We start from the raw sequence: 26,712 nt of genomic DNA on the forward strand, positions 1-26,712 counted from the left end.
ATTGAAATTTTAGGATTTGTTCATAATCAATATAAATCATCGTGATTTTAACTATGTCATTACCTAACAAATGCTAAATTGGAGTGAGCACTTTTCTGTTGAATGTTCGGTAGACCTAAGTTCGCAGTGATTTGATTTCGCGGTATGGAAAAAATGGAGTATTCGCTGTTGAAACAATGTGGTGGGCGGGCTAAAGATAACCTCCAAGCAGATATAATGGTTGCAAATACCGTATCCAATCTAGCGGTTGCAAAGACCGTATCCAACTGGCAAAGGGACTTTTTTTGCAACAAAAACTCCTTTTGCCAGTTGGATACGGTCTTTGCAACCGTTAGATCTGCTTGGAGATTAGAAAAAGGCAGAACTAGTATTTTTTGCGTAAAGAGGTTACCGCGAAAACCGTGAACATTTTTAGACCAGAGTATTTCTTGTAAGGCAGTGTAAGGCGAACTATGGCGTCGACCGCTCGCTTTTCTTGCCCCTTGTGCCCTGGGTGAAGCTAGTGCGCTATTCGCAGGCGTGAAGATGCTGCCCGGGGCACCTGTGCCGGCGTGGAAGTCACCTTTCCATTTAGACATGGGTTCTGGGTCGGTCTGAATCCTGACCCCTTCTATCACACACCCTCGCTTGGGACAGGCAAGTCGCGACATTTATGTATACTCTCCAAGCAGAGGTTAGGCTCCGGCTTGTTTTGGACGTCTTTTTATGCATTTTTATCGGGCTTTCTATTTTGTCAGGTTTTCTTTTTGTCCCCCAGCCAGACGTCCAAAACAACTTGGGCCTTACCTCTGCTTGGAGAATAATTTTGTAAAGCAATGTTTCTTGACTACAAATATACCAATCTTCAATATACATAACCGTACTTCACTTGTTGTTAATTGCCAAAGTATTTAGGTGACAATGTGTCCAACAGGTAAGTTGGTGTTTAGTAGAAGTCCTACGTTTCATAGAAGCATCAACAAAGTAATGAACTGGAAGAAAAACTGCAGGAGGAATTGAGCTTGACATTTGACCACTACTTAGACGAAATAACCTTCGAAAATTTTAAAATGAAGGGTTGATGATCTATTCACGACATCAACTTTCATAAGGTGCAAAATGATTTCTATACATTTTTCGGGTTAGACAAAAAGAGAACTTGCTATATTGCTCTGGCAAGGTGCCATGATTAGCAAAGAGATCTTAGATATTATCTAGAATGCCGTGAGCACAACTGACCGTATCCGTATTGATATTGTTCTGAGCAAGAACGGTCTATCTGAATCTGGATTTGCTGTTTGCCAGATCCCAAACTTTCGATGGTTCCAACCCTTCCCAAGCCGCCATATCCGAGAGTTAGGCAGTTTGGCAGCCTGGGACGTACGTACTGTACTATACTGGAGATAATGCCATCAGTATCAACGGGGTTATACTAGTATTTGCGCGGGGGATTCGCATCGCGTCGTGATTATCGTTTGGTAAGGTTAACCAATAACCACCTCACTACAGCCTGTTGTTATAGCCCTTCTCATCCTCTAAACACCCATCTGAAGAACCTTACGTGTTCTCGGGAGGCTGGTGAAACATCAGGTTAATTTGCCCACTGGTATGTTTGTATCCGAAAGGAAGTCATACCATGCAACAACAGAACATTGGTGCCAGAATTGAAGATGACGTTACTAAACCTGAAGAAATCTGAACATTAAGTAGATCGGCACATTTAACGATCGTTAATTGAAACACTCAAAACATATCAGTACCGGTTTTAAGTCGAATCTTTCAAATCAATGGTGTATTCTTTTTTACTTTGAGTTGTTCCTATCCAAGCGATGTCAAAGTGGAGGTTAACTAGCATATTTTCCAACAGGGAAAATACACGTTTGGGTAACCTGTTGTAAAAACCGATTTATACATCTGTTGCCTTTGATGTAGATAATGAAATACTGAAAGATGCCTTTTGAAATAATATCAGCAGTTGTCTTGTCACATCCACAGCCGTCAGAACGTTTATCAGCCGAGTTGATAAACTCCCCATGATTATCGTCGACAGTGTCTCTGCTAATTTTGGCTTCTATCTCTGCTAATGTCTCACTTGGGTTTGTAAGCCGCTGAATACGAGATGGCAGCTCTTCGATGATTGGATTAGTTCTGTATACACGTGGGTGACCTTGGTCCGGAGGGGGACAGCAACTTGACATGGAGGTTGTTTTCGCTTGTTTGAAGAAGGCAGGATTCTTTAAAAAAAATTTAATTCGAAGAAATTTTATTTGTGGCGTCAAATAGCCGAGTGGCTTGGCTAGCGGACGCGAGATCAAGAGCCATGGGTTTGATTCCTGGCGTTCCTGGCTATAGGCGTTGTGTCATTGGGAAAGGCACTTTACACGACTTTCCTCACTCTACCCTGGTGTAAACATTAGTTTGGGGAGGTAAAAGGCGATAGGCCTCTCCTTCCGATGCGATAGGCCCCACCTTCCAATACCGCGCCCTAGACAAAGTGGATAACAACCCACAACCAACAGCCTCAAAAAGGCTACCTTTACCATTATTTTGGAGACATGACACATGGATACTTTTGATTCTGCTAAGGAAGTTGGAGACCAATATGGTCTATAAGTTTCATCCCATGTTTCTTAGTATTACAAATGATTAACGATAGTAACTTAAGGTGATAAAACAAAATCATGAATTACAACTAATAACTGTAACAACTAATAGATAAATAACACTTATAAGTAGAATATAACGAATGTAAAGCAAACAACGGGGTTTTGTTATGGTTTTATGGCGCTATACATGTCCGTAAACCTACACGGCCTCCATATATCTGAATGTTAGGTCTCGGTCACCGTCGTACGATCGTCGTACCATTGCAAACTCTTGCGATGGTCGCGCAAATGTACAAAATTCAGCTGTCTTGTTATTAAAATGCTGTCTTAGATCCTTGTCGGCGGTTGGTTCTGTCACAGCCTGGCATGAAAATCGCACAACAGCCTACGACAAATGTGACCACCATAACCGGGCACCACAACACCAACTTAATGATTAAGTGATCTGCTCAGAAAACAAATGAACATTTCTACTATGCAATGATCCCATCACCAAGACATGCATTTTGAGTAAAAAAACCTGTGTCCTCGAAACAAAATGTACCTATTTTCCTTCTTGGTAAAGAATTTAATTGCTGTACCTACGCGATCGTGAACACTTCCTGTGGGTTGTCCTGTGTTGTGAGGGGCGGTGGTGGCACCTTGCGTGTGGGAGTGGCGTTAAGGTACGGACAGGTGAAGATCTTTTTCAAGAAAAGTGCCATGCATGGTTCTCCGTATACAACCAAAAATTGGTATGAAATTATGTTCTACCTGTTTAAAATAAAAGCAGCGAATTCCTTTTTCGTGACCGATTATTTACTAATTTACTGGGACCATTAATATTAATGCAGAAATGTTCGCGGTGGTTTTATGTTCGCGGTTTTCGAGGCGACCGTTTCACCGCAACCATAAACCACTGCGAAAATTTTTGTCCAATACTGAAGCAGTGTGTGACTATAGCGCAGCCGCGACCTTAAAACCACCGCGAACACTCCGTCTTTCGCCTTAGCGCGAAATAAAAACCACGCGTACTTAAATGCATGTACAGTACTTTAGTGTGACATAACATGATTTGCGTGGTTGTTACTGTTTCCGTATACGCTACGAAAAATAGAATACCTAACCAAAAAGTTAAGGAGGAAAATCTATGTAGTGATTCCATACCGAAAATTTGATTAAAAAGTTCCTTCTTTCCTCTTCAATCTGAGGAGGGAAATCCATACAATGATTCCATACCGGAAAGTTTGATTAAAAGTATATTTTTCTCCTTGAAACGCGTGCGTAGTTTCTGCTACACAGTGCTTGCCTCGACGTCGCACAACGGCCGCCCACACAGTACCTGTATATTCCTGTTACTCGGGTCTAGCTTGTTCTCGACACACCGAAAGTTCCGTGTGATGATTGATAGTCATTGCTCATATCCAAATCTGGCCTCCTGCTGTTGCCCCTTACTTTCTTTCCCCTTTGTGCTGATCAGTCCATGCTCAACGCCGTTCGCCCATTGTTGGCTGGGTAAACTCACGCCCAGCGAGAGAACTAGCCTTAGCCGTTCGGCGCCCATGTGTGTTTCTAGTAGCAGCTGCCAGCACAGTGATACATACGGGATGTCAAACGGCCGATGTGAGGCGTAATAGAGACATGGCCACACTTGGCCGCACAACCGCTCCAATATCGCACGCCGTGGCCGCGGGAGCGCCCAACAATTAAAGAAAACATCATAATGCCACGATTATGAAGATTGTAATGTTGTTGTAATGTAATTGCGCGCAATTGATCCGCTCGCGCATCCAATTCTGTCTCCCCATAATAAAGTTGCTGAACAGCAAAATCATATCGACGCCCGGGCCGGGGTTACTTGATGGATGGGTCGAGCCGCAACGGGTCGCCGCAGGAGGAATACAAATGCTGGCGGCTTCCACTCAACATTTCCCCGGCAGCGACCGCTGGCTGATACGCCTGCGAGGGGGTAGCGAGGATCGGCCGCTTCCAAAGAGGTATTTAGCCGATTATAAAGAGGGCCGAGCTTGGCACACTGGTCAGGTCAAGAGCAAATGTAGCGAGATTTGATTTCAGAACCCACGTGGGACTGAATGAACACGGGGTTCAACGCCGGTTTGTAAAATACCACTTTTGACTCCCACTCTGTATACTTCACGTATCCAACCACCGTGCCGCTTCAGGACCCGTCCCTGGTACTGAAACAACTTCCTCCGCCTAACCACCATCTGCCGCAACAACTAATCTAAACCCAGGTCGCGCCGTCTTCTACTTAGATATGAATTTAATATCACAGCAGCGTTCAATATATACACATAGTAGATCAGGCACCGCGGCTAACATTGCCAATCGTCCTGGTCTTTCACCCAGAAACGTCATCAGAAGCAATTTCTAGCACGGGCGGCGGGCTTTAATAGAGTAATCATATTTTGCTGAATCTTGATCAGGTAACGCATGCCGTACGGATGCCCCGTGTCTACTTGCTGACAAAAGGATTCTGTATCGCTTCGTAGAAGGAAAACTTTGCTGATAACTATGAAATCCTGCCAGACTCACTGGGGCCGAGGCGCTGTTGTCTGCTCCACTGGACCCACCTCATTTGTACCGCCCGCCCTACCGTACCCCCACCGCTCCCTCAGTCATATTTTTTCTATTCCTCCATCTCGTTAAACCCTATTAGATTACCGTAGATGAGTCTTTGGGAGTGAGGTGATATATTTCTATCATTAAGATATCCAAATTAAGGGACCCAATTTTCGTCAGATGGTAAAATCGATACAAGTCGGTTACCTTAATCGCCAGGAGTATTGTTATCCACATCACAAATAGGAAAACCTGGGCGATCTATGCTGATGTAGATAATAGATTACTTCTAGATAACATTTATAATAATGAATAATACACCTGTACGGGTGATATTTTTGCCGACCTCTGAGCGACAAGAGCATAAAATCAGGAGGAAAAGAAAGTGATAAAAAGTTGCGTACCTGAGTGTTGATATAGCGGTGCCGCCACTTGTGCTGGGTGATAGTGGAGCGGGACAATTGCTGAGGTGGAGAAAGGGATGTAAACCGGTTTGTTCTGTGTGTGTTATACAGGAGTGCCTGATTTACACAGTGGGGAGAGACCAATCTGTACTACCAACCTGTGCTGACAGGACCACGGACCTCTGACAATGGTAAGTGCCAACTTCGGCTTAACTTCGTATACGACGATATATATATATATATCCATATTATATATATATATATATATATATACAGTATACAGTAAGCCCCCTTAGGAATTAATTGCATTACTTTCCCCGGACTATCTTACCTCTCACCTACCGTGTGACTGCTCAGTTTTTAATATGTTACTCTTTAGGCGGCTGTACTTTCTTCCTTCCCCCAATCATACCCGTCTCTCCGGCGCTCACACAGGTGAAAAACGGCCAGCCGGCCGATAACCACAACATCCGCATAGGTACATCAATTAAATGAAAGTTAGGGATCAATTGAAGTCCATCTTGGGGGCAATGAGGACGGCACGAGAGGACGGGCATGCCAACACGGCCGTAATGTTACTACCTTGTCAACTTTCCGACGATCTAATGTGGCAGAAATCAGTTCAGTTTGTATAACGGACGGGGTAAAATGTATAATGAAGTCATTTTTGGGGCTAGCAATTGCCGCGAAGCCAGGATGAATCGCCGAACGCTTCCCCACCATTGGCGCAGTGCGGTTCTACTAAATTGCCCAACGTATTGCCGCGGAATATTGCTTATATCCGAAAGCAAGGCCGCACAATACATCACACACTTATCACTATCGTTCGAGATCTATAAATGATGACTTTATTATATGCGTTCATATTGAGAACGTTCCTCACTTCTCTCGGCCAGAGGTCGACAGATGAATTTTGACTTGGCCGGGCTGCCCGGGTTTAGTGTGTGTGGGGAACAAAGGGCTGAACGGTTATACGGGGAGCGGCTTTCTGCACCGCCGGAAACATAGCACTCAATCGGATAATGAATAGTGGAGTGGGTCGCGCGCTTGTCACTCCAAGTTAGGAATACAGAACCGTTTACCTGAATCGTTTCTCTATCATAACATCAGTCACAACAACAACATCAACACAATTACTTTAATTGCCAATATCTATAGCCATCGTCAGACATGTTTCGTTCTTAAACTTTCTGAAAGAAGTTCTAGAGGTTTATTTTTAGCAGCGCTGTCTTTTTGACAGGTGAACTGAAAAGAGAGTTGTTTCTGTCAGCTTTTGAAACCTACGCTCCAAATAGGAAGATTTTTTGCTTTTGTATGTTGTGTTAATTTGAATGGTCTTTCTTCCCTCCTTCGCAAAGTTGTGTGTGAAGAGAAGTTGGCTTTGCCAGGCGCAGCGCCCTAAATTTTGAGTCCGTTTTGTGAGCAGATGGTCACATCATAAGGAGCTTATTGAATTATGATTATTCATACCTGCTGCCCGCGTCGGAGCGTTACGAGCATTTGAGTGCGCACACAAGCGCGACAGGGCGAGGTGTGCTGCCCCCTTGTATTGGTCTCTTAAGTCTCGGGTGTCCGAATGACCGCTCACCACCCAGAACACGTAACAGCCATTGGGGATGGTGCTTAGACTACCCGCCCGCCGTGTGCTCTACCCACCCCGCATCAATGTCTGCCAGCCATTGATCGAAGTAAATTGAAAAATCCCTCGAAAATCCGATGCGTACCACCTGCCATGTTTTATGAGATTGGCGAGCCTTACCTTTGCCTATTGTCAATTTCGGCCGTCAACAAAAATTGAGGCATTTCTGCAAACTACCTTGTTGTATTTGGCTTTCCATATAACAAGCAGTGTAAAAAACTTAAGTGTATTTCGTTCAATGTGCAATGGAACAAATAACTATGGGTCGCATATGTTGAGCAATACAATTTATAAAAAAAAATTATCTTCTCTTATATTCTTTATCATGCTCGTAGCCTTCTAAGAATTGGTCTTTCTGTTTAGTATTGAGTTAACTTTTTAAAAACGTTTTTCACCACAATGTGAATTGTGATTCATTATGAATCGGTTTGCGCGATTGGCACGTTGGTAATGGTTAAGCGTCCGGTAGCCTTTCATTTCCAGCACTGATGCCCCTGTCATGCTTTAATTATGCAACTTCGTCAATGTTAATCCGTCGCCGTCTGCCAGCTTTTGGGTGAAACTTCCACATGTCTTTGCTTTTAAATCATTATGCAGTTCCTTTTAATGATTGTGGCGAGGTGATATCCTTGTAATTGTTGTGGACAGCTGTATACGTGGAATATCAAAATACAATTCATATACAATAAGTATACCCCATGTCAACCCAAACATTTGCTCCCTCAACTGCTGGAAGTGTACGTAAACCCAGTGAAGGGATGATAAATATTTCTTGTTTTTCTTCCTTTACGGCCTGCAAAATTTAGTCCCCAATGTCCAAGAGTTGTGGAGCGAGCTAGTGGACAGGATAATTGGCGTTGAGAAATACAGCGGACCTGTTCCCATACATGCATCTTCTTTGTAATTTCTGTTGCAATTTTTTCATGTTTTGCCGCGGCTTGTTGAATGACATTGTTTAAAGCAAGAAGACCTATGAAGAATGAAGAGCAGTGCTGTTGTCGTGTGTCGGGGACAATTTTTATTTATTCGGTTTATTGGACAATATCGTTCCCTCTGTCGGTGGGGGTATATCTGTACGTTTGGTACCCGCGGGGAGGCAGAAGGCGCGGTTTAAATAATTCATGGCAGATTGATTTATTCATTCCATACATAACGACATCCCGCCGCAAACGAGTCCCCTTCCAATCTCCCCCGTCCGCATCGTACAGCTCCTCTCATCTCAACTCACCGGCCAGAAACGACCCTCTCCCTCTCACCGAAAAATGTCCACATTTTATATCTTTTGGGCCCTGACAGTGCTTATTTTATGACTGCACCCTTGCGAGGACGAAATGTGATGTTGACAACCAAAAAAAAAATTAAAAATTGTCGTCCAACGCTATATTACACCCTAGCACACACGCTGTAACCTCACGCAATACAGCCGATGTCGTTGTAACATCGTTGTACAATTTTCTACAATGTGACAGTTAGTAAAATCGCTTTGTGATGCACATTTTCCTATTCTCTAACTATGCCATGGATGGGGATAAGGTTTAATAGCTTTAACAGGTTTACAATTCGATACTTTTTGTCACTTTCTTCTCGATAGTCCTGCAGCTTGGCCGATTGATCTGAACTGAAGTAAGAATCGCTCTTTAACAAGTTTATTCAAGTTTCTTACCTTTATCTTACAGCAAAGAAGATGGCGACGACCAAAGTCCGCGTTTGTAGTCAAGCGTAGATATTGTTACATCTCATTGTCTTTCGCCCACTGAGACAGATCAAGGACATTATATATAATACGCCAAAAAGTAATTACTCAAACAACTGGATATGATTTTGGATGAAGCAATTCCCGCCATTTCAAGTTTGGCCATTTCATATCACTTCTTTACTTCCCTCAAACGGCATCATTTCCGACCACTTTTGTAAGGAGGGACGGGCGGTAGTTATTGAGAGGATTGAGTGATCCCGGAAAAAACGATAGTGAGGCCCAAGTGATTACTTAAGTTCGTCTCTGATGGAAAACAACAGCCTTTTTGATTTGCATCCACCGAGAAATAACAAAACAGCAAACATAACAACTATTGTTATCTCCTATATCATTTCTAATTTATCACTGTAAAGAAAAATCCACCCAAAATGTGTTTCGGAGTCACGTAAACAAAAGTACAGCACAAAAATATTAGTTGAGGTGTGCAGAAAAAATACTCTATCTGTTACTTCGCTAATCACATGTTGAAGTCTTTTTGGCCACATAGGCTTAGAAATTTGAAAATGTTTTCTTTTATCGGGTTGTTGTTATTTCTATGATAATATTTGCGATGTGGGTAATAAGAAAGTGTTGATATAGCTTTAAAACAAAGGCAGAACTATTAGAATGTCTTTTCATTCGACCAGTGCTGGCAACTTAGTGACGAACATCGATACCGGACGTCGCCGGGAGACTCTCTTCTGTCAAGTTCCTCCCAAAATGGTTTTTGCTTTGATCTGTCCAATGTAATTGCCGTTTAACTCTTATCTTTGGACAGAAATGTGATCTTGCCTGCCGGTGATGTGAGTATGAGTGTTGTATATGATTGGTGGGGGATGATCGCCGGACAGACCCCGACTAGCCACTGGGACATGCCGTAACACGTGACCACCCCTGGTAACAAAGCAAACACACTTCGTAAAAAAAAAGAGGTAGACTAGAATTGGGTGTATTTTTCAATAAAGACGGAAATGGTGCACCGGTGTCACAGACAACTTGTAAGTGTTGGTCAGTGATGCTGACAATTCTGGCTCTTCTTACCCGATTTACCATGTAACTTGTGAAAGGGGGGCTGAAACGTAAGTAGACACTTCGTCAAAAAAAAAAGAAATAGAATTTACTGGATTTCTAAACAAGACAGATATCGTGTCACAGACAACTTAATATATATTATTGGTAAGGGATGTTGACAATTATTGCTCTCCATACAATTACCTATAACCGATTTTGAAAGGGCGACTCAAATCTATTTACGGAGGTTCATATACACACGAGAGACTGGGCTGTTCTTACTTCTTAGTCATAGAATAGACAAGCAGTTACCTCTATAGTTGTATTGTTGAAGAGAAAGTTGTGTACGTGCTAAGGTGTGATTTTGTTGTAGTGCCTGTGTGATCGCAGTGCTGGTGAAACTGACAGCTGATATATGACAGGTGGAGGCGGAGTTTGGCCCGGCCGGACGCCCCATCTGTTTCCCGCGCCCAGTTATATCCCCGGTCCGAGACGACACGATCGGTCAATTACCGTGATATATGTGCTGGGGGAAAGGTTAAGCAGTACTGCTAGTTACATTGAAATATTGTGGATGTCAGTAACACAATATTTATTGGTGTATCTCCGAGCGGGCCACCTCAAAAAAATTCAGCAAGCAAAATTAATAACGGTGAGCTCAGGGGTTATGCAGCGGTCTTGGTCCCTAGCCACCCTTAGCGGCCTGAACTTTCGATTTTTTTCGCGGTTTTTCTTGCCATTAGTTCACGGCGCGTGGCGCGGCGCCCTCCACTCACGCAGCGGCGAATCTCATTGATGGAACCTACCCATCATCCCGAGGCCAGACATCCCCCATCCCCGCACGTTATCACATGTTGTGACAGCATGATGCGACCGACGCGTAGCTAGGCAGATTTTTTTTACACGCCGTGTATCCTTGGCATCTTGCTTATTTTTCAATCAATTTTCTCTGCCTCTCTTCTCAAAATGTTGTACCTAGCGATCGAAGACGTTATTTACATCGACACAATTGAGAGAAGGGGTGTATTATCCCTGTGATTCTAATACATCCTGCAGAGAGGCAGCGGGCTCAATACCAATAAAGCACGATGGAGAAGTGCTTCCGTTGGGCATTTTCCTGGAGATAGCGAAGGCCAGTGCTCTACCCCACCACACAAGTCATTCCAATAGGAGAGATCTTCATTTGCCCGTGTAGAGAGGCCGCTTAGTCGCATTGGAGAGTCACTTCACGCCCCTAGTCATTTTACGGCATCGGTCGCGCGCTGCTAGCGGCTCAGCGGTAAAGGCCAGTGATTTGATCAAATGTGGCTGTGGCTAAAGGGAGACAAATGGGCAAAACCTGTCCCAGCCAACTTGTACAGTTTTAACGGGCCGTTGCACCGCAATGGAAACAAAACGAGTGCGTGCGGGAATGGACTAAAAATCACTCCACGCAGTCAGCACAAATCCCATTAATTTTTCCAAATCTCGTCAATTTTCTCGAGCTTAGCTTTTCCCAGCCCGCCCGATATCGGAAACGCTGAAAACGTACGCGTTTAGATAAGTATAGGGGTCGGGAGTAGGATTGGACATGGCGATGTGAGAATAATGAAATGTGTCACACACGTGCGGTTTGACCCCCTGCCTTTGGCTCTGTTAATTCTATGCGGTCTTGTCATTGGTGTTGTCGCAAAACGCCCCTCACCGAGGCCTTCGAATGTTTCCAACAGACACGTTGATAACTAGCACGATCGTCATTAATTTGTATTAGGGTTTTAAAATGATGAAACGCGACTACCACGTGCCTTTTCTACATTTCTTGTAAATGTATGCTTTCTGCTTCCACGTTAGTTGGCAATAAATAACCTCCAGTTAAATTAATAGTGTCAGGGTAAACTGCTGAAAGCAGGTTGCGTTCATAGCAGTTGTGTTGTAATCTTGGTCATGGGAAATGGATAACAAAATTCAAAACAGATGCAAGAGACACTTCAATTCAAACCAGTTCTTGTAGTCTGTAAAAGCAACGGGTAAATTAGCGATGTACTGACCCACTACGGCCCGTAGCTGTTTACAAATTTGGAGCAAATTATCACCAAAAGTTGCTTTTGCAGAGGTTTTACTTTGCCAAGAAAGACCTTTCAGACTGTCAAAGACTAGCAATGACTGTGAGCAGTTACAGTCTCAACCGCGCGTCAGAAGTGCGCTAGACTGCGCCTTATACTTCCCTGTTTACTTTCGTCTGATTCCAAAAAAGTTGTTGTTGTCTAAACATATTTGGGATTAATTATGTAAATAATCTGCATTAGCCCGAGTTTTTGATTGGATAAGATGGCGATTACGTGCTCTAGTAAAGGGAAGCCTAGTGACGTGTATTGATCGGGGACCTACGGGGGGTGTAATTGATTAGCGTAGTAATGATTCACGGGGCGCTGGGATTGGTGCTGTGGAACTCCAGACATGCCCAGCTGCCTTATATGGCGAAAATGAAGCGTCTATTGGCTGTCAAACGCAGGCCCCTAGGGATATTCACGTTCCCCTGGGACATTGCTCCCATTGGGAAAAGCGAGCTACACGGGAACACTTGAAGCAAACAAAAGCCGCCCCCACGAGACCTAGGCCCCAAATCGGATCTCCGAGTGCAAGGCTACACTTCAATGGTAATCATTTTACCTCATCTGTCGCTCAGTACGTTCTGCGGCCCCAACAGCTTTATCATCACCCGAATTTGTACTTTTTCTCCCCGATCGCATGTTGTATGAAAGAGGTCGTCCCGCGCTCGTAGGTTTCCATCCCCGCATCCACAAGCTGGGAATAATTTCTGCGAATGTAATTTTTCCGTCCGCCGGTCGTGTGATGATCGAGTGAGCGTGTCGGTGTTGTTGTTGTACACGCGAGGCCCTTGTTGTCTGTAGTTTGATGCAGTTAGTAGTTGACCGTGGTTGTCCCAAAGATCGCAATCCTTTGGAGTTGTTTGGTTGGTTTTAAAGAGGGAAAAGTTGGCGATCTTTGGGGTTTTGAGGAATTGTTCATGTTTGACATTCAGGATACGTTGCCGCGAGGGACCACGACGCTGAAAGAAGAACCTCTCGGAAGCCAGATCGGTAGCGTACGCAACTGGATGCAGCCGTCCATCGTCGACCAGACCGCCACGAGGTACCGTACCCCACATTTAGACTTCCTCGGGCCCTCGGGCCCGTCTTCCAGCCCACTGTAATCCATGCTTGCGATGTTTCACCGACGATGTGGCCACACGTGGTCTTGTTATTATGAGTTGAGACATGGTCTTTTTACCGTCCCGTCCAATCTTCCACTTCCAGCGGGTCTGTAGGACTTGCCCGGGCACACTTCGAGAAACAGCCGCCAAGCAATCTTCGAAAGAGCAACTTCTTCCACTTCGTTATAGCCCTGTATGACCGTCAGGGACAGCCTGTCGAAATCGAGCGGACGGCATTCATCGACTTCGTGGAGAAAGACAGGGTACGTAGTTGGTTCACCCCGCCGGGCCGTGTGTGTCCTGCCCCTGCCGCGGCGCTCCGTTGTTCTACGTTGTACTTAAAGGACCGCAGCTGGTTCTTTGGGGAACAATCTTTATTGTACACGGGACGCTCCCTACTGATTAATTGCAACATCAACCCTGTGTATCTGTGAATCCCCAGCACATGTAATATTTAGTTGACTGGTGAGACTTATTATATTTTTTGTTTGTTTCTGATTCCTATATGAACCTTGACGTTATTATATGGATATCTTGTGTATGAAGAGTAAGTCCGCCCGGGTTATCCGTATTTGTCTGTCCGTGTGTATTTTGCCGACTACCGACACCCATTGTAGATTTCTCCTCAGGAAACTGCCGGCGAAAATACCAGGAATGGCATCCACTACCGACTACAGCTTCTCTACAGTAACGGTAAGTACTATGACTCATATTTCTGCCGCGATCTTTCCTTGTTTCCTTCCTGTATATTTGCCAAAGGGCGTGGATCAATTTCAGAAGCGTAAAAAACGGAGCTATCCAGACTTGACAAACATTGTAATAATCGTAGACCACATAATTTGGCTTCCGAATGGTCTCAGTGGATGTCACTTTGTTGCCAAATGGTTTAAAATACACGAGAAAAGTAACAACAATGTGCCAGGCGTGGAGCGGCCCGCTATTGTTTGTGTAACGTTGATGCAGGGCTTCCTGACCCCGTAACCGTAAGCAAATGTACCACAGACGGATGCTTCCCACACATTCATCTTGATTTTTAGACCGTCCTAGAATCTCATGATAATAAATTTGCCCATCTTATATGAAGGATAGACACTCACGTGTAAGCTATATGTTAGTTTAAGGAGAAAAAGCGAAAGCCCCTGGAAGGTGAATATTAGGAGAATGAAAGGCTTGAGGACGCACGCCCTTTACACCTCACATGTATGCCACCGGGTCGGCCCTCCTCCCTCTTCGGGCGACCTGCCTCCCTTTACGGTACGCTTCACCGTGCAGGGTTCCCTTGACCTCACGGTTCAGCAGGAATCCCAATATGTAGCATTGATATCCAAGTCTACACAAAATCTCCCCTACAAATAACTAGCAGGAATTCCGTTCAGGCCAGACGAAGGGGTTCCCCTGTCAATTTCTACTCATGATAAATATTCATTTGAGAGCTCGAAGTGAGATTTCGATCTCGCTCTTCTACGCATTAAACTAATTTTGACGGCATTTTTCTGGTTTGTGCCCCCTGTATCTTGTTCAGGCGTGCGTACGGAACAAGACCTCTACGTTCGGTTGATCGACAGCATGACCAAGCAGGTACAGAAGCATTCACACTGCAATTATTTTTCCCCTTCTACACCACAATGTCATTGTCTTCTCTTATTTTTCTACATAAGTCTCCCATGTTGCTAGTATCAACGCCCCAAATACTATTGTAGTATTGTCAAGAATGCTAGGACCATCTAGGGGTTAGTCCTCTTTGATCTAGTGTATTTCTCTGCAGCAGCATGTTTGAGACATTGATGCAGGCTTGTCTACAACATTGCCCCTAGCTAGCTCGGTTATTCTAGATTTAAGGCTAAACATTGTAATTACTTGGTTAGCCATCTGGGCTTGGCACTCTATTTGGAATCCCTGAGTGTATCTAGGAGGTAGCAAAAGATGGTGCTGACCTGAAGAGGCAGAGGTAATAAATCTTGGGGAGTAGGAAGTAGTGAGAGATTAGAGGGGATAAGTATGTGTGGAGAGGCAATCAGTGAGATGGCACATGTAACATGCATGTTACTCAGACACCTAGGAGTGTCCGCACCAGCAGAAATGGGAAGCTCAAAGGAGCAATCTATGTTTGTATGATTAACTTTGCACTTTGCAAAAGATGTCTTTAAATTGTGTGAGTTCTCTCAGATATTCTGTAATCAGAACCAGCAATTAAGCAAAGAAATTATTTTCAAATTTGAGGATTGGAGTAAAAGTCTGATTTTTGCATGAATAAGCGAGGATGTGTTGGAATATAGGAAAATATTTGGAATATGATCATCTGAATTTAAGTTTTTGCAATTGCAACAGTTTTGATTTTATTCACTCACATTTGGCCAAGTAGCAGCTCCTAACTAAGATGAATGACTCGCCAGCCAAGCGGTACATTTGTGTCTGTAAAGAACAGTTGCAGGGCCACACCTCTATGGCCTTTGTTGTCCCCCGCTTGTGGCTATTGTCACCGAGGCATTGTTGTCTGGAATTGGGAACGTGCACAACCCCTTGACATGTCATGTTCTGGGTGTGTGGTTCTTGCCTTCAGATAGCACCATTCACATTCAGAAGAGATAACTTAAAGGGTGCTTCACAGGGAGGGTATTATTGTGAAGTAGGGTGGACTTAATTCCGGCATTCATACATATGGGACGGGTAGTACTACCATGTAGAACATGATGAAAATACAATGATGTTAATTTCTAATATGATGCTGTGATGTGCTCTTGTTGCTGAGAATGAATGCGAGGAATGTGGCATTTGTGAAGAATAGATACATTTCTGTCTTGCTCCAATATTTCTGAAATGCTGCGTTAGACAAACGGAAATATCAGAATATTATAAAGATAAACAATGGCAGTTGTGCCTCTCAAGTGCATTTTGTCATTTTGCAATCTTCAGTATGGTGCTGCTGTCAAGTGGCTGCATTTGGAAACAGTATTATTGAAGAATGCGAATGGAAGAGGTTATGTATGATGTGATAAGTTGGTTGGTTGCTTGTGCCGTACGTACAAATTGCATGACATACACAAACAACAGTGCTTGCACGCTCACAATGCATGCTCCCTCCTACCCTACATCTTACAGGCAATCGTGTACGAAGGACAAGACAAAAACCCTGAAATGCAACGGGTCTTGCTCACTCATGAAATAATGTGCAGGTTAGTATTTGCCGTTTTCTCCTAGCCAGCTGTAAGTTCTGTTTGTATGCAGTATTCATATTGCTTGCTGTTGACAACTTTACATATGCTTCATTGTGTAGAGTCACTAATTGCCTATGGCTGGACTCACATCTGCCACATGGACCTGAATTTCATGTTTTTTTCCTGTTTTTCTTACAGCCGGTGTTGTGACAAGAAGAGCTGTGGAAACCGCAATGAAACTCCCTCAGACCCTGTCATTATTGATAGGTAAGGCACAGACACCTTTTTAAAACAAAACAAGTATCATGGTTAGAGTAAAGTATATTGTGTGCCACGGGCGTCCACTGAATTTGCACCAAGGGGGGGCAGCAGCATATACCAATTTTTTTTCTTTGTTTCACTCTTTGTTGGGCTATGTGAGCTGTGATTGGAGAAATCAAGCGCCTGTACTATGCCTTTGGACAAATTCACTATCTAGGCCCGAGTTATCATCTAATCCTTCCAGTGGCTTGAAAAGGATTTTCCAATATAGAAACCAATTGCAGAAAGCATTGGCTAAATTGGCAGTGGCTATCAGACTTTACCATCACAGCTGAAGCTGGAATTATTCTGGCATGGTTACAGCAGCGCAGATATAATGATAATTAATAAAGTTGTGATTCAAGCGTTTGTATATAAACATCATTACCTTTTTTTATTTCATCTTATTTCCATCCGGTGTGTATGTATAGTTCACCAAAGGAACTTGTGACTTAGAGTAGTGTTTAAAGAGGAGTGGGATAGATTCAGGTGTTTGTCAAACAGTCTGTAGTTTGGACCTAAGGAAGACAGCAAATCTTTTATTATCATTATTGTACAAGAGGGCCTTTGCTGTTAGTCATAATTTCTTATCAGATATCAACAGTTTTCCCCCACCTATCAGCTATAATTTTCTGAGGACAGTGAGATTGTGGTAGCCAGACTGCAATATTTGAATTGCCAGAACCTCATCCTTAATCGTCTCTGATTATCTCTCTCTTCTCTAAAAGAAATAAAAGGTAATGATTGGCAGACACCTTTTGTTTATTTTACTCCCAACATGAAATTGTAATACAGAATGGTTTTGGTGTAGAGGTTTTCTTGGTAATATTCTGTATTTTTTTGCCACAGAGGCTATTCTGGAAATTCCTTTGTGAGATACCTTTGCCTGGCTAGCAGATTCAAATCCAAACAATGTATCCGTGAGGCCATCTGGACAGTTGTTCCCATATTAGATATTGAGCAGGCATGTTCCTCCTTTAGAGGATTTAAGCGAACCGGAAAGATAGGGTTACTCAGAAACAGAAGCTTCCTAAGAAGTAAACATTAAAAAAAATACATCCAAGTTGTTCATGTTTTGAAGGATATAGAACATGGATGGTGCATATTTTTCTCTTTGTCTCTTGATGCATGATGTAAAGGAGGCAATTTTTGAAACATAGGGAATTATTCTAGAGTTAATAACTGGATATCAGTATTGCAGTGCTTGTTTTGTTTTGTGACTGTATGCCAAGCACATCTCGGATATACATCAGAAATGATCTCTAAAAAAGAAGTCCTAAACCCAGGTGATTCCTGCTGCACACTGGGCCGCAGTCGCGTGTTGCACTCTTTGTCTCCTAACTCATTTCTTACTTGCGGGGTCAGGCACTAGTGACCTTTAGCGGCACCAGTACTATGAATTATTTATAAGGCAAAATTATTAGAAACGTACACAGTTGTGTTTTGGGAACATTGGCTTGCCCGTTCCATTTGGGTGTTCTCTGCACCTGTCATGCAATTAGTGACTTCTAATGTTCCTGTTGTGCCTAATTTGGAAGTGCTCATTATCTTTTGTAATTTGGATTCATTATGAAATGATCATACAGGATTGCAACAGAAGTCGTCAATATTTTTCCATCATGTTATTGTTCTGACGTTTTTTAAATCTCTGGATAGCGTTGTTACTATCTGTTTCGGCCTTCAAGTGTGTTGAAACATCTGTAACGTCTGAGTTTTGCTGCTGACAGTCAGAAGGAGGTCCAGTATTCAAAGTCCATTTATTTTTTTCTCCGCCCTTTCTCCAGAAGCCCTTCTGAACAATCATGGAATTTTTCTCCCCACATGGTAATTTTTGTTTGTTTTTGTCATAAACTGCATGCAGTTCATTGCGGTTCATTTATTTGATGATAATATTTTCAAACGTAGTTGTATCCATGTACTTGTAGAAGGTTGGAATAGATTCCAAGTAGCAAGTTTACCTCGTCTGTGAATATATTCTATTCAGTTAGGTATTGTTTGGGTGTTGCTTTCTCACACAGTACTCAAGAAAAGACGTGTTCTCAAGAAGTCAGTAGCAGTGATCATTACTAGATAGAGATGTGATGGGGGAAGAGTTCTTATTCATTGGAAAGCATTTTGTCTAAATTGAATCTACAATTGTTGTATCCCACAAGTGACCACAATTTTGCCCACTGGGGCTATAATTAGTTAGGTCATAGGGAAGAGTCATCACCCTGTTGGCTGGCCTATACTTCCTTTTTTTCAACACTGGAAAAACATCTCTTTGTGGAGCACTAGTACGAATGGTTATTCGGTGATGCTGCCCAATGATTCAAGCATCACCAGTGAAGTGTTGGCTTTCCTCTCTGGCAGTTCTTTAAGTTGAGATTATTTTCAGCCCTTATCTCTTGGCCTGCTTCCGTTGCCAGTTAAGGATCTCCAGCAGTGCCTTGGTGTTGATTGTTTACTTGGAGAGAAATCTAGGACGCCCCAGCTCTAATGTCTTATCAAATTTTAAAGAGCAGAGAGCGGCCTATCACCCTTCCATACCAACCAAATCCATCACCAGGGAATTAAGCCAGCTCACTTGTTGAGCCAGCATTCAAAGGAGCCCGCCAAAATCCATTGCTTAAAAGCCATCTGAAAAGGTCTGAGGTTGCCCCTGTCCATTTCGGGGGGCCAACATAAAGTCGGCTCCCTCCCTTTGCATGCTACCATTATTAATGTATTAGAGTTCTTTTGTGGTGGAGTCATTAGCTTGTTGAGCACTATTTTGATAATGCATGGTGCGGGGAGCAGGTGAGGGAACTTAATTGCTCCATGCACGTAAAAATGGTTTATGGGTTGTTAAGGATGCAATTGTGCTGACTCCTCATCAAATCTGGCTTTCTCCAGTATACAGTTAGAATTGTCTGCCTTTGTTTATGTAGACTGACAATATTAAGTATGTCTATGTACATAGCAAACAGCCCTTCAGCTTCCTGACTTTTAAGTACCCACTTCAGCATTTTTCCTGAGGCTATACACATTGTTACATGCTCTCCGTGATACCTTGTATTGTAACATTGTTATATCATTGGCATGTGGCGCTAGCTTTGTGACCTGCTAAACTTGCTGTGATACCAAAAAGGGAAATCTCAGTTTCTATTGTGTGGATGACAGTACCCAACACAACATCCATATTAGATTTGGACACATGAGAAGGTTGTGTGATATGGAAGGATAAAGTAACCATCAAATTGAATTGGGAAATTAGATTTGTGGATTATCCAACTTTCTTTATATTCTGGTGCACTTTTGTACAGTGGGTAAAATCAAAACATTCTTGTATCTGCTGCTTTTTTTTTTTTTTACATGACCACAGGATTGTTACACATGCTAGAAAATAGTTATCTGGGTATTCTTTGTTCAACTCTCCTGCTGTGCCCATGGAACAATAGGAAAGCCATTTTCTATCATACACCTTTTTTCATGTAAGGCAACTGTTTTACATGTATCCTTGTATTTCCAGTTTTTGGCTGGGTGGGGTGTCTTTGATTTGCATTTCACAGATAATTTTGCCCCCTCCTGCTTTTGTTATTTTATCTTAACAGGACAGCCTACTTTGAATAGAAATTGTCTTAAATCATGGGCAAATGAATATTCATGGCAGGCATTTTTTCCACAACAATAACCCAGCTGATATTAATGCATTATTTTCAAGTCGGGCAATTATAGGCCTACTGAAGGTAATTTTGATTTCATGATCTGATAGAATTGTTTCTGAAGAAAATCGCCAAATGTGAGTTGGTCCACATGTCAAATCAATGGCTTCGGACAAGTTTGGTTGCATGAAGTGAGCAATTTGATATCATGATGTTGCAACATATACAAGACAAGGAAGGCATTGTTAGGCTGTGTTTGGGTTTGATGAATATTAGAAATTTCAAAATTTGAGGAGGAAGCAGACAAATTGTCTGGGATTTAGCCCAAGCTGTAAAAGTAAGAGATAATTAATGGGAATGGTGCTTCCTGTCTCTGTTATCACATCTGTGTCCCTGTCAAACAGCAGATAATGGTGTGGCTTGCACCATGGCTGTTCTCAGCCAGCCTCAGGACACGCTGCTATCAGTCCCAATGGCGACTTATTGGAGCAGAAAGGACTTTCATTAACGTATGCAGTATTAGAAGCTCTAAAAAATATGATCATATGACCCATTTGATTTAGCTCTGTCATTGTACAATTAACAAACATAAAAATGATGATATTGGGTACAATTGTCTGTAGTGATCAGAAGGGCCTTAGCTTAATTTTGTGACTCACTACTGGTAATGTCTTCTCTTCCTTCCATCCCTTTTTCTGTTTTCTGTGTTCTTGAGAATGACCAAAGAAGATAATGAATATTTAGGTCACCGAGAACTGGAAAAGGAGACAATACAGCTCATCTATCATTTTGAACTTAGCTCAACATATAGAAAGAAGTACAAAAGAAAAGAGTCATTTTGATTTTTTAAAGAGTTGACTTTACAGGATGCAAGAAAATACAAGCAAGATTTGTTTTCTGCTGAAGGGAAGGATGCATTGAAGGAATGTTTTCATTAGGAGGTTCTGCCCAGATGGGAGACCTCAGAACTAATCAGAACCAGAACAGATCCCAGTCTACATGATCCACCTTTCCTTTTATTGGAAAGATGATATCAGAGGTTACAGTAGTTACTGGGAGAGAGGGGGCTATGTTGTGATACAACAACCACTCTGCAGACGATTTTTCTCAGATGATAAAAACTGAATTGGTCAAAACAGCTTGTAGCAGATGAAACTCTGCATCCATCATTGTTTGGGGCCCTATCTGACCTGTGTGATGATATATTGTGCTCCGAGGAACAATTATATGCTTGTGTTGTACAACATTTTTGCCGGCTTGTTTAGGGAGAAGCATCTAAGGTTTAGCCCCTTTCTCAGTTTCAAAGGGACTTTTCAGGCCATCAGGCAGGCTGGTGACATACATGGCACACCTTCCCTTTATTCCGCTCAGAGCCAAGTTTGGCCAACCAGTTGAGTTGAAGCTACATGTCCTTCACCCATGTGCACTTTCTCACTGGTAGTCGTCCTGGTGCTAGGTTTCCTGACAAGTCCAAATGGTGGGATCCCCTTGTTTATATGTTGTTGGTGAAAACTGTACTCCCACCCCACTCCCTAGGCTTGAGTCTGGAAACAATGCCTCCATTGGAGTAGGTATCACCAAATTCACAGGGGGCTTGTGTGGTGGGTTGGCCACTATAATGAAAAACACATGTGTGGAGGGATTTTGCTGCTGTGGCCAGGGATACTGGCACCTATCATGATGGACAGGGAGGTTTTTATAGTATTAGGTTTCAGCAGTTTCTGATGGAGCTTTGTTTGGAGAACTGAACCAATATAACAAATTCAGTTCTTATCATAAGAGGGTATTGTCAAGTCAGCTAAGAACTGTCATGAGAGTTGAGATTTTTCCTGCATTGATTTAGCAAGGAGAGTTCCTTGACCTTATATTGTAAAAAGATATGAAAAGAAGGTTTGCTTTCATACAGTGTTCTCGCGAGCCTTAAATTTTTACTCGTCATTTCAATTTTGTTTCGGGGAAGAACATATCGCGCGAGGCGTGACCATTCTAGGGGGGTCCGGGGTATTCTCCCCGGAAAATCTTGAGATCTAGACCCTCTGAAACGCTATTTCCTGCAATTTGAGGGGCAAATTTCCTGGTAGAATAATCTTTGTTTTTGACATCTCTTTCGGTGAAAAATTACACAAGGGTTTCAGGCTTAATTTTTGGGGAGGCGTGCCGTCATTGCGGAAATATCGAATGTTCAGAACTTCACATACAAGCTACACTTCTATGTTGTATACAATCGGCAAAGAAAATGAAATTTAGCACAAGAAAACTTTATTACGTATCAGCTACGTCCTACAAAAAATACACACAGAATAAGTCAGCAAAAATGAAACACAACTTTTCAACACTTGTTCCTTATGCGCCCTGTAATTATTGAACATAATGAGGAATTTGACACCCTACTTTGATTGAGAACAAGACGTCCATGTTTTCCACGGTTAATTTCTCCGGTAACTGCATTGAATGTGTTCAAAAGTTGTCGATTCAAGCCTTCCAACAGCCGCTTCGTCGTGCGATCCTTGCGATCCTCGCCATTCGATATTCCCATAACATCTCGCAAATTCACGCTTAGCTGAAATCTCACGAGTGGCGAGACTCGCATGTTATTGGTCTTTTATTCTTGACGCGACGGAGACGTGCGCTGTGATTGGTGGATTACAATATCTGACGCCTGTTCACCATTTCTTGCGGGAAGAAAGCGCCGCCGCGGCTTGAAACTTTAATAATGTTTTATACACAGATTACAGAAAGCCTGATAGCTATAGGAGTATTTCTGAATTTAAAGGCTTCTTTGATGACAATAACTGACGGTGAACCGAGAGGGACAAAACAGAAATAAACGTCAGCCTGATGCGACCGGCCAAAACTGTAGTGGGGAGGGCGGCGCATGACGCCGAGTTTTCGACGGCCACCAAATATTACTAGCAACCACCACGGTGCTCTGTGTGTTGCTGGGGTTGTCGACGGCGGGCATTAGAAATATAGATTGCCCTCGTCACGAACTTCCGCTGATCCCCTAGAGTTTTTGAAAATTCTAAGCTCTGTCTACATATCTTACCACACCGATTTTTGTCCATTAAAAATGACGGGTTGGGCAAAAATTTTGTCCGTCATGAGCGACAAAAACCCGTCAAATGACGGGAGGACGGGCGCTGGCGAGAACACTGCTCTCATATCCAGATTGTGTATATCAGATGGCAAATTATCAGAAAGTTTGTTGGAAAAGAAATGGATGCTCCTGGATGAGGACTGAAATCTAGATCCTAAACCCTTGGTATTTAAAAAAAATAACTTCATTACAGGTCTGAAATACTAGCCCGTTACAACATTTTCCTGACTTATACAGTACATGGTAACCATGTTTTTTCCCCCCAACCATACACATTGGGTAGTTGTGATACCCTAGGCTGAGTGTCATCCTGTTTAGTTCCAGGCTTAGGCTGGATGCCAGACCCCCAAACTCACACGATAGATATTTCAGAGTTTGGGGGTCTGGCATCCAGGCTATTCCAGGCTATGTATGGTGAAGGTAGAGCCTGGGACTAAACAGAATGACACTCAGGCTTGTAAAACCCTTCTTCTTCTGGAAACGTTTGCTCAAACGTGGGAAAGCTAGTATTTAGACCTGCCAGACTTAAGGAAAAATTTTGATCAAGTAAAGACAAGGAACTTCTTATTCATATATTCACCTTGAATATTCACCTTGAAGCTCAGCCAGTAGGTACCCTGTTAAAGTAATGTGTCTCTGCGATTTTTTTGTGCACCTCCTGGTTGATGAATGCCTTCAACTTTTCTCTGGACCTCCTGATCCCCCCAGATAGATATCAGGGCTCTTGTTTGCTCATTAGACCAGTTGTTAAAACTCAACTTGGGCGCCATAGCAAGATGTTACAATTCAAAAACACAGCCAATTGACACTGACAGCTAAAAACTTTCACTCTTTCGCGCTAAAGCACAAGTGATGCCGCGAACTATGACCTCATGTACCCGGATGTACGACGTCGTAAACATCAAGGTGAACTGGTTCCGCGCCGCTGTTGCGTTCATGATGACAATTCCGCGAAAACATTTTATTTTGAACCGTTGCAGACTACCTCGGGATGTGGTTCAGAATAAAACGGAAGGAAACAGTTACTGTGCGTTCATGTTCACAAAAAATTCAATTTATTTGGCTGAAACCATTCGAACCGTTTTACTTTTTGAATACTGAACGGGGCCGAATTATCAATTCTATCTTTGAAACAAGTCCACATCAAGTTAATCTGGCTGAAATAGATCTTTTCAATGCACTTGACCATCAGTATCATTCAGTTTCTTGATCTGAGACTTTTGAGTGGTTAATTGACTTCAGCCATTGGCATGTTTAAAGCCATGACTGAGACTTAAGTGTCAGCAGGGAAATGACCCACAATGTGCTTGAAGACCAACTCTTTTATCTTGTAATTTGTCTGCCTTGGCAGGTTGATTTAGACTAACAGGTTTGATAGCAAGGGGAGTCAACAGAGGAAAAGAGGGTTTACATGGGTGCTTGAGTTCTGAGCCAACTGACAATTGTTAACAAGTAGGTGTGAAATGGCATAAAAACAACTGTAAACAAACCGGACACTGTTCAAGTCCCTTTTGGGACTTTGCAGGGAAAGACATTTATCTAAAACAAGAAACAATTTTAGTAGTTTCAAATAAGATTTCTTTTTCACGCCCCATTTCATACTCCAAAGTGTGAAGTTGAAATGGTAATATACGCAACTGACTTCTGAGGTGGGGATTTCTTAGCAGGATATAAATTCTGAACCATGACATCTCATGTTATCAATTACCAAATGGCTCAAGATGGGGATTAGCATGTATCAACCCAGGATAATGCTACCTCAAGCAAGCTCAATATCCAAATTATTTTCCTATTTCTTTGTGCAAACACACTTTTCCATGGTTCAATTCAGGGCTCTAGCCAGCGCCAGTTTTGCCGTAAATTTACGGGACTTTGCTGCGTGTTACGGAAAAAAATCAAAACCAATCCGTAAACCTTGACGGACAAAAATCGGGAGAAAAGATATAGACAGGGCTTGAACTTTTGCTAAGATCTCCAGAAAAGAAGCGGAAGTTTGAAGCGAAGGCGTGGAGGTTGCCAGTGGTTCGTGGGCCGAGAGAAAATCAGCCTCGTGTGCCCCCCTCCCCACTACCAGTGCCCCACTGGCCGGTCGCATCGAGCTGGCGTTTTTTTCTGCTGTTTTCCCCGGTTCACCGCCAGTTATAGCCACACAAAAAATACCCCGGTAGTTACCAGCCAGTTTCCGCATTTTGTGGAAACATTGTTAAAGTTTACGCCGAGTAACACGCACACTTTCTTCCCGCGAAAACTGGTGTTGAGAGTTTGAGGCCTCAGAATCAGATATTATCTACGTAGCCAATAACAGAGTTCGTTCACGCCGCGTCACGGAAAATGAACCAATGACATACAAGTCTCGCGGTTCACGAGATGTTAGCTTTAGCGCGAATCCGCGAGGTTTTATCGGAAATTGATATTTGGTGCGACGATGGGGCTGTTTGAAGGCTTAAATCGACGAATTGTGATCAAATCAAGTGAAAGTTACCGGAGAAATGGACCATGGAAAACATGGAAGGAAAATATTGAACGTCTTTAGGGCGTTCTGTCCAACGTAGGGTGTCTCATTTCCTACTATATTTAGTACAAGGCGCAAACGGGACCTGTGTTGAAAATGTTTTATTTCTGTCGACAAAATTCACGTGTATATTTGTCAAATATATAAGAAAGTTTTGTGGTGCTAAATTTCATTTACTTGCCGATTGTATACAACGAAGGCCCAAGTAATTTTTCAACAAAAGAGATGGCATTATTAAAGCTTTATCTACCAGCAAAACTTTCCCCTCAAAATGCTGGAGATAGCGTTTCAGAGAGTCTACATTTCAAATTTTCCCGGGGGGGAATACCCCCGACCCCCCCAGAATTGTCGCGCCTACGGCGCGACACCTCGCGCCTTCGGCGCTCGACATGTTAGGTTTATACCGAAAATTTGGGCTTACGGGATAAAATTTCAGGCTGGCTAGAGCTCTGGTTCAATTAGATGAAAGAAAAAAGGAATGATAAGATTATTTTCTAGAATGGTGCGAAACATCTGAACAGAATTTATGTCATTGCAGAACGGTTACCTACTTTGATGATAGATTCAGGCATATTGTTGTCTGTAAGCACAACAGCACACAAAGTTAAAGAAAGAAGGACAGATTCTCAGAGAATATTAGAGCTATTAGTTGCCTGTCTGTGGAGTAATGTTAGCCTGTCCAACAGAACCAACCACCCACAAATGTGGGTAAGATAGGGTAGACCACAAAAATGATTGCATTATGGTGATATTATAATCCTTTATTTAGTCACATATTCCAGAACTATTGAAAGTATGGTTATTTGATGCTGGTGCTCTATTTCATTTTTAGTCTCTTTAATGTTATCCTATGAATAAATTTTATGTGAAGGAAAAAATTTGAAAGAAATACATAT

The 26,712-nt window shown here is 42.7% G+C and overlaps 1 protein-coding gene and 1 long non-coding RNA gene across 13 annotated transcripts in view; one reads left to right on the forward strand and one right to left on the reverse strand.

Moving 5' to 3' along the window:
* Nucleotides 1-12,698, reverse strand: part of LOC136431422 (uncharacterized) — a 101,005-nt gene extending 88,307 nt beyond the window's left edge. For both annotated transcript variants that reach the window (XR_010755053.1, XR_010755052.1), the window contains exons 1-2: nucleotides 12,586-12,698; nucleotides 5,552-5,611 (exon numbers count right to left, since the gene is read on the reverse strand). This is a non-coding gene — a long non-coding RNA (uncharacterized lncRNA). The remainder of the gene's footprint in view (nucleotides 1-5,551; nucleotides 5,612-12,585) is intronic.
* Nucleotides 1-26,712, forward strand: part of LOC136431416 (transcription factor COE3-like) — a 93,074-nt gene that overhangs the window by 12,779 nt on the left and 53,583 nt on the right. For 3 of the 11 annotated variants that reach the window (XM_066422779.1, XM_066422785.1, XM_066422778.1), the window contains exons 1-7: nucleotides 12,585-12,693; nucleotides 12,959-13,068; nucleotides 13,233-13,392; nucleotides 13,747-13,822; nucleotides 14,652-14,707; nucleotides 16,229-16,302; nucleotides 16,483-16,551. In XM_066422779.1, the coding sequence (XP_066278876.1) occupies nucleotides 12,664-12,693; nucleotides 12,959-13,068; nucleotides 13,233-13,392; nucleotides 13,747-13,822; nucleotides 14,652-14,707; nucleotides 16,229-16,302; nucleotides 16,483-16,551 (575 nt within the window). In that variant the 5' untranslated portion in view covers nucleotides 12,585-12,663. The other 8 variants (XM_066422780.1, XM_066422786.1, XM_066422788.1 and 5 more) reach the window with 6 other exon arrangements.

The sequence above is a fragment of the Branchiostoma lanceolatum genome, chromosome 3, assembly GCF_035083965.1.
Source record: "Branchiostoma lanceolatum isolate klBraLanc5 chromosome 3, klBraLanc5.hap2, whole genome shotgun sequence".
NCBI lineage: Eukaryota > Metazoa > Chordata > Leptocardii > Amphioxiformes > Branchiostomatidae > Branchiostoma > Branchiostoma lanceolatum.